We start from the raw sequence: 18,522 nt of genomic DNA, 5'->3' as shown, positions 1-18,522 counted from the left end.
AGAGGTATTTGTTTTCTCATTTCCAGGCCAAAAAATAAAAATAAATAAAATAAATAAAATCTGGGAAGCCATCAAGTTCACAAGCTCAAAACGATTGTCTATGTAGGATCCCCAGACCCTGATGCTCCACTTTGCCCTTGGCATGATGGATGTCTTGCTGGGAAATCACCCCGTGCAGTAATTCACCAGCTGCTCTGACCAGTTAAGCATCTTCCACAGAAAACGACTCTTAGATTCTTTGTGCTTCTGCGAGTATTGAATAAGCTCCGAGGAAACTGAGATCAGTTTAGGAAGCTAGCTTCCGGTTTTGTTTGCTAATAGCTGGAGCCAAGATAGTTCAATCACACCTCATTCTTCTTTCCCCCCTGCAGGGAAGCAGCCCTGGAATAAAGATGCTGTTTTCAAGGAGTGCGATCCCTGGCTACCTTGGCTTCTGTGTATACTTGATTATTCAATCAAAAGCCATTCTATCTAGAACAAGGAGCCTAATGGTGCTGTTAACGCTGGGGTTTTCAAGCATTAGTTCTAATATATGGAGATAAATGCTTGGAACATAACAGACTATACAGGACTGCATATGGCCCCCTTTAAGCAAAAGATACAAAATGGCAAATAGAAGTTACTTCATGGAAGGGAATGTTGTTTAGAATAAGAAAATGAAACCCAAAAGTTGAAGATTTTAAAAAATGAGTGAGAGGACATTTTTTTCAAACAGTGCAAATGCCAGAGAACCACTCGTTCATGAACTTCCCGGTAAAGCTTGTAACTCTCTCTTTCCAGATTTAGGATGGCGTATTCTTTTCTTATTTTTTCACATGACAGCGTTTTATAAGGTCGTTTTGTCTAGAGAGAAGAGAAATACAGTTTAACATATCTTTAATTATGGCTGCAGTAGACTAGGTAGAGCAGGCAATTTGCACAGAGAAACACTTGCTCCTTGTGGGTTGTTACATGTTTCTGTGCCGCAGATGCAGGGTTTATTTGTGTGTTGGGGAGGGGTGGTGTCCTGGAGATGATGCTAAAGCTGAATACTTGGTAGGCTGGTATTCTACCCCTGAACTGGATCCCAGTCCCAAGTGCTAGCAATTTAACAATAACATCTTATTTGATTCCTAGTATGTGGCCTGACTGAGTGTTTTTGAGAGCTGAATTTTAGTTTTCAATTTCTGTTGACTGTGAAAGTCTGCCTCAGTGCGGCCACTGGCTCTGTACATTTCTGCCCCCCTCCTAAGAGCTCACTATCATAGCACGCGGTTAGTTTCAAGTGTTCGCTGGTCCTTGCTCCAAGACCTGAGTGTTTTGGCCTGATGGGAGTGCATTCTGAGAAGCCTGATGACAAAGTAGCCTCAAAAGAAAACTGCAAGTGGCAGAAAGACAGATGACACCGGCTCTAAAGCTGCTTCCAATTATTTCATTCTGATTTTCTTTAGAAGGAGTCTGCTCCCAAAGTGCCCAGCACTGCCCGGTGGGAGGGTCAAATTAGGAAGGAGAGTGTGCTTCTCCTTTCACTACTTACAAAATGTAATACTTATAAAATACTTATAAAAATATAAATAAATGCAGAAGTTTTATTCTGGCTCAGAGTCGCATATGGCTGCTTAGAGCTAGTGGTGAGGTAGCCCAGTCTGGCAGGAGAGCTGGGTGGGATAAAACCACTTACATCATGGCCAGAGAGCAAATAAGTCAAGAGAGACTAGGGGAGGGGTCCTAGTATCATCTTCAAGTGCACGCCCTAATGACCTAACTTCCTTCCACGTGGCTCCCCCTCCTAACGACCCACCTCCCAATTGTGCCCCTCTGGGGACCAAGCTATTACTTAGCAATGCACCTTCGATGGCTGTTTAAGATCCTGATCAGAGCAGAGGAGAGGTCGAAGGAGAAAGGAGGGTCAATGGTCTTAACCAACTATGGTGGAAACATGTTATTTTCTGACATTACCAGAACGTGTATGCACGTAGCCAGGGCTGCTCCCAGGAAGGGTGTGACCAGGGGAGGGTGCTGGAGCTTCAGGTTCATGAGCATCTGCCCGTGTCTAGAAGGATGCAATTGCAAAGATCTAGGGAAACAAACAGGTGAGCGAGCAAATGTACTGTGAATAAAGAAACAGTAGCAACAAAACTTACGGGTTTAAACTGCTCCTGCATGGGAAAGGGATGCTAGGAAATAAATATGGTGTTGGGAAAACACCTAGACTGTGTGTGCTACGACCACAGCGGGCTTAAGAGATTTCCAGGTTTGTGCTAAAAGACCTGCGGTTGGAGTTATAAACCCTTATTGTGTCCTTATTCTAGGAGCAGCTTGCCCTGGGGCAAGTTAGCTGTGGTTATGAATTCCATGAAGTGAGGTTTTTCAGGGTGATGGCAAGCAGACATAAATCCCATCCCCCCACTGTCAAGGGCATCATCAGCCCTAGTGGGCACTTCACTTTTTCTCAGACCCCTTCAGATTAGTTCCATTTTGCTGCTGTGATAAAACACCACAGCCAAGAGTAATTTATAAAAGAAAAAGGTCATTTGGGCTTAGGGGTTCCAGAGGGAAAATCTCTGAGGTCAAGGAAAGCATGCCTTGTGGTAGGAGCAGGAAGCGGGGTGGTCATGTCTTCATCCACATGCAGGAAGCAGCTGAGAGTGAACAGGAAATGGGAATAAAGCTGTGAAACTCCAAAGTCCATCCCCAGGAATGCACTTTCTCCAGCAAGGCTTCACCTTCTAAAGGTTCCACAAATCCCCCCAAACAGCAGTGCCAATGGAGAGACCACGTGCACAAACGCACACGACTCTGGGATGCGTGTGTGTGTGTCTCCCTTTTCAGAGTCGTTTGAGGATTGTTATTAGATTTTATTTTTATTTAATTTGATTGATTGATTTAGACAGGGTTTCTTTATGTAGCCCTGGCTAACTAAAGATCCACCTACCTCTGCCTCTTGAGTTTTGGTAGTAGAGGAGTGTGGTACCACACCCAGCCTGTGGTGCATTCCGAGATATCTAGATCTGTTTCTAGATTCCAGGATTTCTAGATTGTGTTTAGGGTAAAGGATAATGGTTTCTCATTCTGCAGACATGAAGATAAGATGTACAAATGCTCATGAAATTTTTAGCATCTCTGTGGGGCCTTTTGTCTTGGCTAGGATAGAAATTTTAAAAAGCGAAAGTTTCTTACAGAAAATAAACACAGACCTCTCCTAGGCAGAGGAGTAAGAGACAAAGGCCCGCGTTACCATTTGTGGAGAAGGCTTTCTGTTTTCGTGCCTTTTCCAGACAAGGGAGGAGGCTTCCAATGTGCATGCGCCACTTTGCACGCTGCTCAAAACACTTCAGTATTTTTGTTCTGTCTCTCCCTTGGGGAGCTTTCGCTATGCTAATGTAGTATAATGAGGCATAATGAAGATCCGGGTCAGTACTCCGTCAGTTTCTTTGCTGCCTTGGTGGTGGCTGGGACTGACTTTCTCTGCTGGCTTATTACAGTGTAGCTGCCTGCTTGGTTTCTGCCGGCTCCCTGTCTCGTCAGAGCAGGAGGCTTGGAGCTTGTGCAGTAAAGACAATGGGGTGCTTGCTGGCCACTTCACAGGGCTTGTGAAGACCCGCCTGTCCGTGGACTCAACTCATCCTCTTTCCGCCCAGCACACTCCTTGATGATAAGCTTCTGTCTCACAAATGAAGGAGAAAAATAAATAGAAGGATTTTGTTTCCATTGTCTAAGAAATTGGACCTGTGTCAGGCATTCCCTGCCCTGGACTTCCAGAACTATGTTGACAATGAACTGAGGAGCTGAACGTTTATTGCTGTTTACATACATGTACTTCAAGGGATGGGTGAGGGCAGTCAAGGGTCTAACTCTGTGCTCGCTTCCTCCAGAGAAAAAAGCTCACCATCACCAGCAGCATCACCGGAAAAAAATATACCTTTGTCACCGATTCAGCGAAGACCTGTAAATATTTGCTGGGCCTCTGCTCTGCCCAGCACTCGTTTCATGCCCAGATGGACTCCGAGCAGCCACCGCGTCTTTCAAGCGGTGAGTGTATACGGTATTAGTAACACACAAGCAGACAGCTTGCTCGTTCATAAAATAATTGGTATGAAAAGATATAGTTGACCCCCAAAGGGCTGAAAAGTCTAAAATCATCACCAACAATGGCAGGAACACAATAAAAACGAAGTTTGGATTTATAGATTTTATTCTCAGAATTGACAAAAGTGAAAATATCATTAGGAGGACAAATTAATACTGTCTTCCTGGAACTCAACTGGAAACTCTGTCTCCTCCCTCTCCCCTCCCTTTCTTCCCTTTCCCTTTCCCTTCCTCCCCCCTCCGCCTGTCCATCTAACTTTGTAAAAACTGAAAGGAGCTCTCCATCCCTTTGAATTCACAGTTTTACTGTAGACCTTTATCCTGAGGTAAGGAATACAGAAGCTGATGGCAGTGGAACTGTCCGTGGTACAGGGCTGAGTAAGGAAGGACAAGAGAGGAGACCCGAGTGCAGTAGTCATGGACAGCTCCACCCTTCAGTCTGGGGTGCTGAGTGAGGAAGGACAAGAGACCCAGTGCAGTATTGTGATGGACAGCTCCACCCTTCAGTGGGGAGGTAGGACCCCAGCCAGGGGTACTATAGAGCAGTTAAATAGTTGCAGGCGCAACCTAGAAATTAAACCTGTCTTCTTGCTTAAGTTGGTGATTTATGTTTAAATTTGAATGGCTCGTTTATGTATATTCATGTGGTTAATGTTCACATGTTACACAACAAGAAATAATACAGAAATAAGCAAAGCCAAAATCTCTTTTAATTAAACTTTTTCATTTATTCTATAAATAGACCACAGTTTCTCCTCCTTTCTCTCCTCCTGCTCCCTCCTGCTCTCTTCCATTTACTCCTACCTATCCACTCCTCCTCCATCTTTATTCAGGGACAGGCATCCAACAGGAGTCAACAAAGCATGGCACATCAAGTTGAGGCAGGACCAAGCTCCTCCCCCTGTACCAAGGCTGGGCAAGGTAACCCAGAATGGGAATAGGTTCCCAAAATTCAGCTCAAGAACCAGGGACAGGTTCTGATCTAGTTTTAGGGGAATCCCAAGCTCTCTCTGGTCTCTGATGGCACATACATGCATGTGGTAGACAGACACACATGCAAGCAACATGCCCCCCGCTACACACACATAAAAATTTCATTTATGACCACAACATACACATTGTCTTCTCAAACAGCACTGGGTAAGTCAGTTTATGAGGCTAGAAGCTACATTGCTGTAAGGGACAGTCCAGGGTATGAAGTGAAGCCATGTGCCGGTGGCTTGGTGGTGGAGTCAAGCTTCCAGCGCCCAGAGCCTATCTGTTTTATCCCCCTGCTTCTGCCTTTTACCATGTGCCAAACATAGCCTCTAGTGGGTGAGATTTTGCTTCGAGTGCTGACCTTATCGTGGTTTCCTTTGGTGTCTAAGTGGATTTCTTCTCTGGTTTGTGAAAGGGAACAGTTAGCTATAACGATGCACTGAGCTGCTCCGAGATGCTAGGGATGTGGAACCTCAGGAGCTGCCCTACCTCTATTGAACCAGAATCCACGTGTACAAAAAAAAACCCCTACATGATTTTTTTTTCGGTTTTTCGAGACAGGGTTTCTCTGTGGCTTTGGAGCCTGTCCTGGAACTAGCTCTGTAGACCAGGCTGGTCTCGAACTCACAGAGATCCACCTGCCTCTGCCTCCCGAGTGCTGGGATTAAAGGCGTGCGCCACTATCGCCCGGCTCCCCTACATGATTTTAACATAAGTACAAGGCAGTGAAGCCTTGGCTGTGGAAGTGGCCTGAAGAGCCCCTGAGAACCAGCCGAGTGCCACTTAGCAGCTGCGTGGCTCTGGGTAGCTCACATCTCCTCTCTCGTGAGAACACACTGAGTATCTCAGGTCTGTGCTGGGCTCCAGCAGGGCAGCATCATGTTTTGAGCTCCCTGCCCCGTGCTCAGTGTGCTGTGACCATGGTGACAGCAGCTTCTACCTATGGGTTTTGCTTCTGTTCCAGACAATACACACAGAAGTCTAGACACTGAGCTTTAGGGTCCAGTGCATGGCCTGCGTGAACTGGAAAACAGGATCTGAGTTTTCAGAAATAGAAGCAAACACAGAGATTGAGAGTAACTCACGGTCTGTAGCAGAGCCAACCAGTGAACGTGTCTCTGAAACCCTGGACTGCTGGTTTCAGAAGATTTCCAGGGCTCTAGGGATGATCAACGCAAACTCATTGTACCTGACTTTCCCGCTAGCGCTGAGAAACTGTACTTGAAACACTACCAATACTGTTCTTATGGCCTGATTTCAGTGACTGTAAAATACTTATATAGACGCTTTGAACTCACTTGTGAAATTGGCCCTTCCAGGCCTATTTTGCTCCTAATATGCTGTTTTCTCAAATGTCACATTCTGTTGTCTTAGTAGTTTCCAGGACTCTAACATTTTATTTGTACTAAAAGGACTCACATAACCAATCCCCTCTTGCCTTTTAAGAATCTCTGTGTGAAACTCTCTGCAGATACTGTTCTCCACCCACCCAACCCCATGTGTGTATATATGTGTGTGTGTTGTGCCTGCACATGTGTGTACATACATGTGGAGGCCAGAGGACAAGCTCCCAGGCATCTTTCCTCAGGAACTGTCTACCTTGTTTGCTGAAACCGGCTCTCCCACTGACTACCTGGGGCTGCCGATTGGGTAAAATTGTCTGTCCAGGGAGCTCCAGGGATCTGTTTGTCTCTCCCCGCCCCCAGCCCCTGCACAGGGATGGCAAACACGTACCGCTGTGCCTGTCTTTTCTCTGTTAGTTCTGAGGCTCAGACTCAGGTCCTGGAGCTTGCAGGACTGGGCAATCTCTCCAGACCCCGGACATCACTTTCAATGCTGCATGGAGGGGAGAGCTCCCTACCCCTCCCAGTCCCCAGACTCGTTTCTATGACATGTCTCCCCATCCCCTTTCCTTGACATAATCTTTATCCTGTGCAAATGGAATCATCTATCACTCATCCAGTAAACCGGAACCTAGACCAACACCTTCCTTTCCTACCTCACCGGGGTACTATAACGTACTCTTAGAAAGGCATCTGCCTGAGATTCGCATCCTGTTGACTGCCTTCCAGGCTTTGGAGTGTTTTTTCAGATGGACCAGTCCAGTCATGTTCTCCCCGCTAAAGCTTGTTCACAGTTCCACACTGACAGCAGAGACAAACCCCAAATTCTGAGGAAACTCTTCCCAGTCTGGCCCCAGCCTTGACTTCTTTCTTGTCCTGATACTTCCCTTTTCTTTCCAACTGTCCTGCATGCCAGGATAATGGCTGCGGAAAACCACATCCCAGTCTTCTGTGTCTTGGTGCTCTGTGGCTATGATGGGTAATATTAACCATCATCTTCACAGGATCTAGAAATACCTAGGTGACAAGCCTCCAGGCATAGCCATGACAGAATACTGAGATCAGGTTCAGCGAGTGCAGAGATTCTCTTTAACTACAGATAGCACCATTTCCATGGGCCAGAGTCCTGGATACAACAGGAGAAAGAAAGCTGAGCATCCACAATCCTTGCTCTCTGCTTTTTGCTTGTGGAAGCAATGTGATGGGAAGCCTCATGCTTCTGCCGCCACGCCTTCCCCACCATGACAGACTTCCCCTTGGACTATCAGATGAAATAAAGCTTTCTCCACTAAGGTGTTTTGGTCAGGTATTTGGTCACAGAAAAGAGGAAAATAACGACAATACAGCGGCCTCCACTGTGGTGCTTTTCCTAACCCTCCTGGGGTCAGGCTACCAAGGTAAGTTCGCTTCTCCTAGAGTAAGTTAGAGGTAGCTCTTCCCAGATGATTCCTGGAGGCGGGTGGAGTGGATCACTGCCTCCATTTGCAGACCTCTGTCCTTTTACCTGTGACGTTGCTATATTCAGTTGTGCTTACACCTGGGATAGATGAGGAATTTCTCGAAGGTAGTGACAGTATCGCACAGCCTTCCCAGCTCCAGTATGTAAGAGAGGTGTGACAAGTAAGAAGTGATATACACATGCTTTTTACTGTATGTATTTATTAATTAACTGATCAATTTAGAGACAGTCTTGCTGTGTAGTCCAGAGTAACCTTAAATTCATGATCTTCCAGCCTTAGCCTTTCAGGCGCTGGATTATAGGCTACAGAGTCTGTCTTTAATACCTGTTTCGTGGATGGATGGGTGGATGGATGGATGGATGGATGGATGGACGGACGGATGGATGGACAGATGGGTGGACCTACAGATGGGTGGACAGACAGATGGGTGGACAAATGGATGGATGGATAGATGGACTGATGGATGGATGGGTGGACAGATGGATGGAGGGATGATTTGTATGGAAATAAAATGATTACGATTTTTCAATATCGTAAATGCGACTGTAAAACATTACTAGAAAAATATTTTTTTTCTGGCTTCCATGTAAGTTCTTAACCTCAGAAGTATAACTTTGGATAACAAGCCAGGGGAATTTTAAGGCCTCTCTGTGTCTCTGTCATTCTAGAATGCTGGATCTCCTTGCCATTCTGATGTTATTTATTTTTATTTTTCATTCTCGAAGAGTAGATGCCCTTGTATTTTGTGTATTCGTTTGACAGGTAAAAATGATCTTTCACTGTGGCTTTGTTTTGCTTCTTTGACGGGTGAAAAGTTGAACATTTTCCAAATGTCTCTTAGTCATTCTCCCGTGAATTGTCTCAACATGCACTTTATTTCATAGTTATATTTGGATCCCTAGAGAGAAATAAAACCACCAGCTCCTACAAGCGCACAGTTCCGGGATCGAATCAGGCAAGATCAGTCATCACTACCCAGTGGGCTGAAATCTTTTCTCAGTCCTTCTTGTGCGCATGTCCTGGGTTGTGGGACGTGCTTGGCCCTTCTCTGAACCCATGCTTGCAGGACTGCTCTTGTGTCCTCCAGGGTCTCACTCGGTGACTTTTTCCTTGTGGCCTCAGCTCAGGATGCCTCTTGGGTATTTGGGATGCTATAACTAACTTGGACTTGACCTTTAGCATCCAGACAGAGTCAGACATTTCTCAGCTACTTTACTGGTATCACAATTAGGACAGACATTGCCCTCTTAGCATGCCAGCATCTTTGGGACATTCGTGGCAACCCTTCCTTCTAATCCTGGGAGACCAGCACGCCTGGCTCTCCCGCCTACCTGTTGGTATACTTGTATAGCACCAGGGAGTGTAGGCCTGCTGGCCCTGCTGCTCCTGCTCCTGCTGACTCTGTCTCCTTGCTTTCTGGTCTCTGCTCTGTGCTGGAACATGCCTGGTGACATTGGTGTCCTGCTCTTTTTGAGTCTGTCCTGCTGAGTATTAGCCTCTGTGGTCTCCATCTCTTACCTTGATATGTGGCATCTGCCCTGTATGCAAAGGTCCGCTCAACTCCCAACATTCCCTGGGGACATAGCTCCTGAAGAATCAGGCATGTGGGGCCTTCACTTCTCTGCTCCCTTCCGTGAGTCCCTTTCCCTAGGGAACAGCTGCTTCCTAGAATGCCGGTCTCTGTGCAGTCTGCTTCAAACCACTGAGCCTCTCTGGGCTAAGACTAGCCTCCCCATCCCTGCCTAGAAAATCCCTGTCAGGTGTTAGTAAGTTCAAGGACACTGTTCCTTCAGGACTTGGTAGGCTGGGAGTTCTTAGGTGAATCTTTGGTACTGTTTTCTGTGGCTCAGTGTCTGTACCACGTGCACTATCCAGTGTGGACCGTGGAGCCAGTGGACTAAATGTGAAACCTGCTCTCTTACTAACCAACCTTTGGACCAGAAAAAGCTATCTATCCTCAGATTTTCTTATCTGTAAAATGGGTACACTATCCACCCCAGAGAGTTCTGGTGGGGACTGTGTGAGACAGTGGAAGTGGCGATGCTTGCCACTGATTGTCACACAGGACACGTTTAGTCAGAAGTCGCTACTGGTATTACCTTCTTCCTGGAAGGCCCACGCTCTGGAGTAAGACTATAAAATCTGTGCAGAAGCTACAGGACATATTCAGATGACTTACATCCCTCCATCCTTTCTCGCTCACTCTAAGTAAGGAGCGATTCCACAGTCCCCATACTCACAGATTCTCAATGAGGAATTTGTTTTTCTAGTGGCTAACAGCCCTGGCAACACACCAGAAAGAGAAAGAACCAGAGAAAAAGAACCAGACAGAGAAAGTCTGCTTATGTAATTAAACGTTCCTCACCCTGTCCTGGCAGGGGTGTTTTATTGAGCACTCATATGCATGGTAACACAGATATAAACACTTCTCCCTCCGATAACTATGTCACACCTGCACACATCACATGTATACAAAGATAACTGAAAACTGTGCATATGACACACATTCCTATGTACACCTCCACTCACATGCACATGCAGATACCACGTACTTACATATACATGCACACTATACGTATACAACCAAAGAAGGAGGGGGCATGGATACTGAGTATGTGGATGCTGTTATATACTTTCCTTCCTGGTTTCAGTAGGGAGCGAGTGACCAAAAAATAGTCAACATTTTCCTTTCTCCAAATATAAATGCAAACTAGGTGTGGTGGCTTGTTCCTGTAATCCCAGCACTTGGGAAGTGGAGGTAGAGGGATCAGGAGTTCAAGTTTGCCATGATGATAAAAAGAGTTCCGGGCTAGCCTGGACTACAGGAGACCCTATCTCAACAATGAAATAACAAAATGAGCACGTAAAACCCCCACAGCAGTGCAATAGATGCACTATTGCAATAGATGTTTTGAGCAAGGCCTTGCTGACTTAAGAGACCTTCTAATAAAATCTCAAATTCCTATGAATAATGTAGACAGTAAAATGGGACATTCCTCATCATCAGAGTCTTGTCACTGGAAACATCTACTAAACCTATATACGCAGGGGTAAAGGAACACATCTGAGTGGAGGATCCACACTTTTAATGTGTGTTAATATATCTGGCAGGGGACGCTTCAGAGGACTAATACAGCTGTGTAGCGATTAAAGATTATATTCCACAGGGCAGAGCCTGACTTGGGATCCCAGAGTCCTGTAACAAAGCACCTGGGATCCCAAGTCAGGCTTGCATTTCCAGCGCTAGGCACGAGAATTCCCCAAGCTCATGGGAGGCAGAATGACAAGTCTCTCAGTGCGGAAAAAGAACTGGGAAGGAGAGCCAGGGTCAGGAGGGTATGGTTGTATCAAGACCAATGACTGAAACCAGTGTAATCCTGTGGGTGTGCCTGTCTTTTTCTCTCCCAATTCAGATCAGGATAAGTTTGTACACATAGCCAACTTGAATTCTGCACACCAGACACAGGCCAACCCTCTCACTTGGATTCAGAAACTGTCGTGTTCAGAAAACGAGCTGTGTGTACCCAGGTTGCAGGATGCCATGGGAGGCCGGCTGAGCACGACTGTGGAGAACATGCAAGGCAGCAAGGAGATCGGGACAGAGGGGATCAAAAGCAGGTGGGTTTTGGTTTTCTTTAGAGCCAAGATTGCCAGGCGCATGGTGCAGCAGAATCGTCTATACCTGAAGCATATTTAATGTCCATGGATTTGAATGCCAAGGGAACATGTATGTCCACTGGGTTGTTTTTAACTTGATCCAGAGATTGACTGTAGGCCACTATGGTGATTAAGCCGATTGCCGTCAGACCAGCTCTCACGCACATATCCTTCATATCTTCTGGTAGAGAAAGAGCTGAGTGGTCATGGGAAGACGAAGAAGGGAAAATTAGCAAATGCCAGTAATCACCTTTGGGCTATCATCATAAGCCAGGCACCACTCTGGGAGCTTGTTTCCCAACCCGTGCAGCAGTGTGAAGTTGGTTCTTTCCCATTATCTCTATTTTCCAGAAGGGAAACTGCAGGGTTAGGACTTACAGACAGCAGTCCATCCTGGAGACTGTCCTGGGAATCCTGAGTGCTGCTTCTTTCCAGGATGAAGGCTTGCCATTGCCATTCCAATGTGAAAGCAGGGAGCTCATAAATGCCGTGTTCACTGTAAAACAATGATCCAGGCACTTAAAAATAGCCTAGAACTTGGATTACACTTACAAGGCAAGTTACAGAAATAGCTCCGATTCCCAGGCTGTGTACTGAGGAGGGGGTGGGGTGGCAGGATCCGCTTTGGGGAGGGGGAAGACGAGTTATGCATCTGCTTCAGCAGGAGAGAATGGATGATTCATTTGAACTGAAATACATGCATATACACAGATAGCTCAAAGCGATGCTTAGAAAATTATTGCCCCGATTCTGCTGATGCAAATGTGCCTCGCTGTGCAGTACAAAATCAATAACGAAAAAGCAAAACTCATTCTGAGTTTCCATGGCAAACCACCCCAAGCACAGTGGCACAGCCCAGCAGCCATCTTGATATTCTGCTTCACCACTTCATGAGTTAGAAAAGGAGGTAGAATTCCACTTTGTGTGGTATTGAGGGCATCGTGACAGTCCTCAGCAGGTGCCCCCCGGATGGAGGTGGCTGGGGTATGCTTCCTGCTGGTGCCCTCTTGCCCCTTTCTATGCAGCCTCAGGAGGCCCTTTCCATATAGGGGCTTCATCAAGAGTTTCCGGTGTTCCTCTGGGCTCTGAGAATTGGGAAGAGCTTCCAACGGTCAAAACATACATCTCAGAGACAGCATGTCCTCACTTCTGCTGTCCCTCCCAGGTTCATACAAATTCAAAGGGACTAGAAATGGTAGAGAAAGAGCTGAGAGGTCATGGGAAGATGGAGAAGGGAAAATTAGCAAATGTCGGTAATCACCTTTGGACTATCATCATAAGCCAGGCACCACTCTGGGAGCTTGTTTCCCAACCTATGCCTCATCTCAATGTGTGAGTGTCAGTGGGTTTGTGGTGCCTTTCACCTGTCTCCCATTGGTTCACAGTATTTTATAGCACTGCTTTGTTTAGGAGCAGAAGCAGGACTGGGAAGTGTCAGCAGCCAGGGTGCTTGCTGCCATGCCTAACAACCCAGGTTCTGTTCCTGGTACCCACACAGTGAAAGGAGGAAACCAACGCCTGAAGGCTGTCCTTTGACCTTTATACACACCGTAGCATGTGTGCATCCCCACAAACGAACACACGTATGTACATGCGTGTGCACGCACATGTAATTTAAAATGTAAAGACAAAGAGGAAATGTAGAAGTAACTATAGCCTTTTCAAGGCCATTGTACTAGCTCTCTGTTACTGTAGCGAAATACGTCAGGAATGAACTCATAAAGAGGGAAGGTTCATTCTGGCTCAGTTTCAGTCCATCATCAACTGACCAGGATGATTTTAGACCGGTTGTGGAGCAGCGCATCATGGCGGGAGTACGTGGTAAAAGAAGCCTATTTGCTTCTGGCAGATGCAAAAAAAAAAAAAAAAGATAGCAAGAGGAAGGAACTGGGGCCATCTGTCTTGTTCTTCTAAAGACTTCTGTTAATGTTTGGATAGGAAGTATCTTTCAAAAAAATTTGTGCCGGGTGGTGGTGGCGCACGCCTTTAATCCCAGTACTCGGGAGGCAGAGGCAGGAGGATCTCTTTGAGTTCAAGGCCAGCCTAGTCTACAAGAGCTAGTTCCAGGACAGAGTCCAAAGCTCCAAAGAAACCCTGTCTCGAAAAAAAAATCATATACTGAAGGCTTACCTCCTGCCTGGTGACACTATTTTGGGAAATGCTGGAAACTCTAAGGTATGTGATTTAGCTAGAAGAAGTAGGTCAATGGGGACAGGTCCTTAGGAGTACAGTTGTCCACGTCTTGTCTGTCTCTCTCCATTTCCTGTCTGCATGAGGTGAGCAGCCTCCGCCACATGCTTCCACGATGCTCTCCTTTGCCCCATGGTGCTCAGCGCTGCCTAGGGCTGTGACTTGAAACCTTTACTGTAAGTCCTGATAAATTGCCCCTCTCATACATTGCTTCTATCAGACATCACAGTAACATAGTCTGTCTAAGACAACCTCTTTCCAAGCCGTACCTCTGAAGGGTCTACTTCTCAATAGACCCACATCAGGAGCCCAAGCTTTGACTGCACCCAGGCACTGGAGGACACTTACTGAAATCCTAGCAACTGCTTAAGAAACGTCTCAACAGCATGGCAGCCACGAAAATGGAAGGGCTTAACAGTGTGGGAACTTTGCAGCATTGACTGTGAGCCTGCCTTCTATCAGGAAAGTGGGTTAGAGCCCTCCACCAAGCCTACTCCTTCTTTATAGCATGTTTACCTCTGCATTGCTTTTTAAATGACCCATCTTCACAGTCCCTAACAACTCATGTCAGGGGAGGTTACTGATGACCTTTAGGCAAAGTGGGAAATTTCAGGACTTGCCTGAGGCTGTGGCCATCTGAAATACAACAGGAACCCATGGCTTGGGGCAGGTGGGGTTCATGGCGATGAGGCTGGGAATGAGTGAGCAAGGGAAGGGGGAGCATTAGTGCAGGGTGTATATCATAGAAGAGCTACTGGGGATGACCAGGGTTCAGTTCCACCTGGTGTCTGAGCACTTGCCCTGAACTCTAGGGGAGGAGGTCAGGATAGGCCTAAGTCAAGCATAGGTACATTGGAGGTGCGGGGGTGTGTGTGACATCAGGCCTTAGTGGGCAGGTAGAATTTGTATTCAGTTAGACAGAGGGGAGAAAAGCCACGGGCAAGCCTGTCAGTCTAACTCAAGTAGTGTCTTCAGCATCTACTGCATGCTTGTCCTAGGTGTCCTGGATACGTGCTAAGAATCTGGTATTCACAGTGCAGACAGGGCCAATGCCTCCTGCTGCTCACAGGTAGGCAGAAATGAACAATCAGGATGTTGTAGGGAAGAGCAGGTCATGCTGATGGCCTGATGTGTAAGGCATGTAGGCTAGAGTGGGCAGCCTGTGGCACTGACCCTGAGGGGACCCTCTCATTGCACCACTCACAGAAGCCGTTTCCACAGAGCTTCTGAACGCAGGGATGTTGGCCACCTTCCTTTCTTACTTATCTGAAGCCTTTCCTGACTGCCCAGCAGGAGGCTGGCTCCTCTGCACACGGGTTCCATTTAGGAAGCCCCTCCCTGGGCATGCCCACCCTGGCGAGCTCATGCTTTCAACCTTCTGCTCTAAACACAGAGACTCCCCAGAATAGCAGTGCGCCAGTTGTATCCTCAGCTCTGAAGGCGGAATGTGGAAGTTTTCAGTAAATGGATTTTGAGATGCTGGCATTTTGAAAGGGGGGGGGAGGGAAGGAGAGAGAAAGGGAAGAGAGAGAAACACTCTTTAATTGTGGTAAAATACACAAAGCATAAAATGTATCATCATTACCATTTTATGCCTTCTGTTTTATTGTTTCTGTGCCAGTGGCATCGGCACATCCACATTGCTGTTGGGCATCCTTCACGGGGTCTTCATCGCCCCACGTGGAACCCGCTTTCCCTCAGCACTCCCTCCCAGCCAGCCTCACCCTGACACAGCCCTTGGTACCCACAATCTACCTTCTGGCTGTGAGTGTGACTCCTCGAAGTTCCTCACACAATAACTGACTCACGCACCGTTTGTCCTCGTGCGGCCAACAGTAAATGGGTTTTTAACAACTGAGAGCCAGTTCCTTGGGTGACCCAGATCACATAAGCCACAGAAACCCAGACCAGATAAGTCCTTGCTGTTCTTCGAAGGGCACCTAGAGACACTGCCCAAGCCTCTCTCAGGTCCTCCCTGGATGTTGGGATTTTTCCTTCCCTTGAGCCTCTATCTCTCCCTTTAATGGGCTTGGGAGGCTGATGGCCCATAAAACTTCTAGAGGGCAGGCCCATCTCTTACTCATATACCTTGCAAGACCAGGCCTGACATCTAGTTGGTTCTAATCAAATTTGGTTGGACTTGTCAAGGACCAGATGTAAACAAGAGTATATACAGAATGAGACCTCTCCCTGCTGGGAAAGAACGGTTTTGGTTTGTCCCTGCTCCCCCCCACAAGCCCATCCTTCCAAACCTGGGGGACCCTGAGAAGGTCCACGCGTGGCTACCTGTATCTGCTGCAGTCCAATTGTCTAATCCGCATGGTAAGGGCAGCCTCCCTGGTGTTCGGGACAGACTGAGTGACACTGATCTGGTGGTTGACTGTCCAGGAGGCCCAATGCTGGCTGTTTCCAGAGCTCTGAGTGCGCACGCGCGTGTACACACACACACACACACACACACACTGGCATCTGCTCTTAAATTCTGCACTCTGCTTCTTTCTGAGTGTGTTCTTGAGGTGGCCCTATTGGAATAATATATGTACTAGTCTGTTTTCTGTTGCTATAAAAATGATGAACAAGGCTGGGTACCTTAAAAGAAGAAAGGGGTTTAGAGAGCTTGCCTCTGCTCTAGCCCATAGCAGATGATTTTACGAGAATGCATGTTAGACTCAGTGGAAGGACAGGGCCAGGGGCCAGGGGCCAGCGGCCAGGCTAGTCTTGCCCTTTTAAAACAACTCTGTGTCAGAGAACTAACTGGGGTCCCATAGGAACTAATTAATCCCTTCCAAAGAGGATATACCCAGTGATGTAATCATATCCCACTAGGCCCCTCTTTTTAAAAATCCAGTCACCTCCCAGTAGCATCTCCCCACCTACCCCGAAGGACCAAACTTTCAACAGCTGAACCCGTGAACCCTGGGGAGGAAACGACATCCGAACCATGCCAGTACACATTTAGTCAGCTGAACGCCTGCTCAAAAACTCCCGGGTACCAAGGCGGCCTCCAACTCACTCCTCCTGATAGATGCGTGAGTATGCTGTCCTCAAGGAACACAGCGTAAGTGGGGTTGCCTGACCCTTCTAGGGACTTTTAACGGAAAGCAAGAGCAAACAATAAACCACTAGGAGAGCCACCACAGCTCTGTACGGCTACTGCTAGAGTTTGGTGACTTCATGAGCCTGGGAAATTGGAAGATCTCTTATTTTATGACTGAGGAAATGGTTTCTGCAGCTGTTGCATAACAAGCTCAGACGGACAGTGGAGGTCCAGGTGAGGTCTGGGTGACCATGATGAGCCCTCTGGGACAGCGACCCTAATGACATTCCTGATTGTTTTGTACTGCTCACAAGGCCAGCTGTGGTGTAGCTGGTCTAAGGGTCTACTGGATTGTTTGGCACAAGGCTGTCTTCTTCAAGCCGCACTCACAAATGGTCAAGGTGGGCCCTTCCAGGAGCTCCCGGTCTTACATTTCCATCTTTCCCCTCAGCCCTTATACTGGCCGAGAGCAACTGAACAGCATCAGTTCGATTCAGAAGCCGAGTCAGCCTCTCTCTGGGACAACTGTCCAGAATATGTGCACAGGTACAGACTGAACCCTGGCCAGGTGTGGGAAGGGTGGCTGTTGCCAAACCTTTACCACCTCTTTAGTTTGTTTCCCAAAGAAAGCTCACCATCGTCTTGCTTTACAAATTCTTCTCAAAACTTTTCAGAACTGAGAAGGCCTCTCCTAGGTTAACATCTGGCCCTAGGTGGTGCATAAATCCAGAAGGGGAGAGTTTTGGGGAGGTGGTTTCCAAAACTGTGGTTGCGTATGAGGAATATCACCTCTACTGCTTCTCATGGACTCCCATTATCTCCCAGTGCTCCCCAGAAAGCATCCATAGGGACATAGGGAGGGCAATATGTTTATCTCCTCAAGTTCAGTCAAAAGCGAAGACAGAGCTACTGTAACTAAGAAGACTACTGATACTTAAAGGATGTTAAACCAGAAGCCACATCTGGATGCCGCCACAGCTCTCTACGATTAACTAAACTGTCTGCCTGCCAGACTCAAGCATGGTCCCTGGGGAGGAAAGACATGAATTGCTTGTGGTGGTCGGCCACCAGTGGGAGATTTTCTAGAAACAGCATTAGGGTTCTGCTTTGGGTTTCCTCTAGTCATAAGTTTGGAAAGTACACCAGGACTAGCAAGCTGGCCCATCAGTCCCTACACTTTGGTGACTGGATGGCTCAGCAGTTAAGAGCACTGCCTGCTCTTCCAAAGGTACTGAGTTCAATTCTCAGCAACTACATGGTGGCTCATAACCATCTGTAATGAGATCTTGTGCCCTCTTGAGGAAAGGACCTGGTCAGTTGTCCTCATCAACGTAGACAATGAAACCCAATATGGTAGTTTCAACAGAACGGCCATATACTGGCTGCCCATGCATGCTTCAGCATTGCCAGGGCATAAATTTCATTCATTTTCATTTCAGAGACCCATATTATCTTTCCGTTATTAGAACAAATTTCTGAGAGAAGTCAGTTTAAAAAGAGAAAAGGTGGGAAGGCAGAGGCAGGGGATCTCTGTGAGTTGAGGCAAGCCTAGTTATATATCAAGTTCTGACCCAGCCAGGGCTACATAATATGATTCTGCCCTTAAACACAATAAAAGAAAGAAAACATTTGTTTTTACCCATGACTTCAGAGGTATCAGTCCAGGTTGTTGGACCCTATGGCTTTGTGCCTGTGATGGCAGAGCGCATCATAGTGGGAGTGGATGATGGGTGAGGCCTGTTCACTGATGAGAGTCGGGAAGCAGAGAGACAGAGGGACAAAGAGACTG

General features: G+C 47.1%; 1 protein-coding gene across 2 annotated transcripts in view; it reads left to right on the top strand.

Annotated features, from left to right (window-relative positions):
- The window catches only part of Frmpd2 (FERM and PDZ domain containing 2), a 110,116-nt gene that overhangs the window by 47,123 nt on the left and 44,471 nt on the right, over positions 1 to 18,522 (top strand). For both annotated transcript variants that reach the window (XM_075987521.1, XM_075987520.1), the window contains exons 15-17: positions 3,855 to 4,011; positions 11,263 to 11,467; positions 17,185 to 17,279. In XM_075987521.1, the coding sequence (XP_075843636.1) occupies positions 3,855 to 4,011; positions 11,263 to 11,467; positions 17,185 to 17,279 (457 nt within the window). The remainder of the gene's footprint in view (positions 1 to 3,854; positions 4,012 to 11,262; positions 11,468 to 17,184; positions 17,280 to 18,522) is intronic.

This window comes from Microtus pennsylvanicus, chromosome 10, assembly GCF_037038515.1.
Source record: "Microtus pennsylvanicus isolate mMicPen1 chromosome 10, mMicPen1.hap1, whole genome shotgun sequence".
Lineage (NCBI taxonomy): Eukaryota > Metazoa > Chordata > Mammalia > Rodentia > Cricetidae > Microtus > Microtus pennsylvanicus.
The sequence above is the reverse complement of the archived record's forward strand: the minus strand, read 5'-3'. Positions and strand labels throughout refer to the sequence as shown.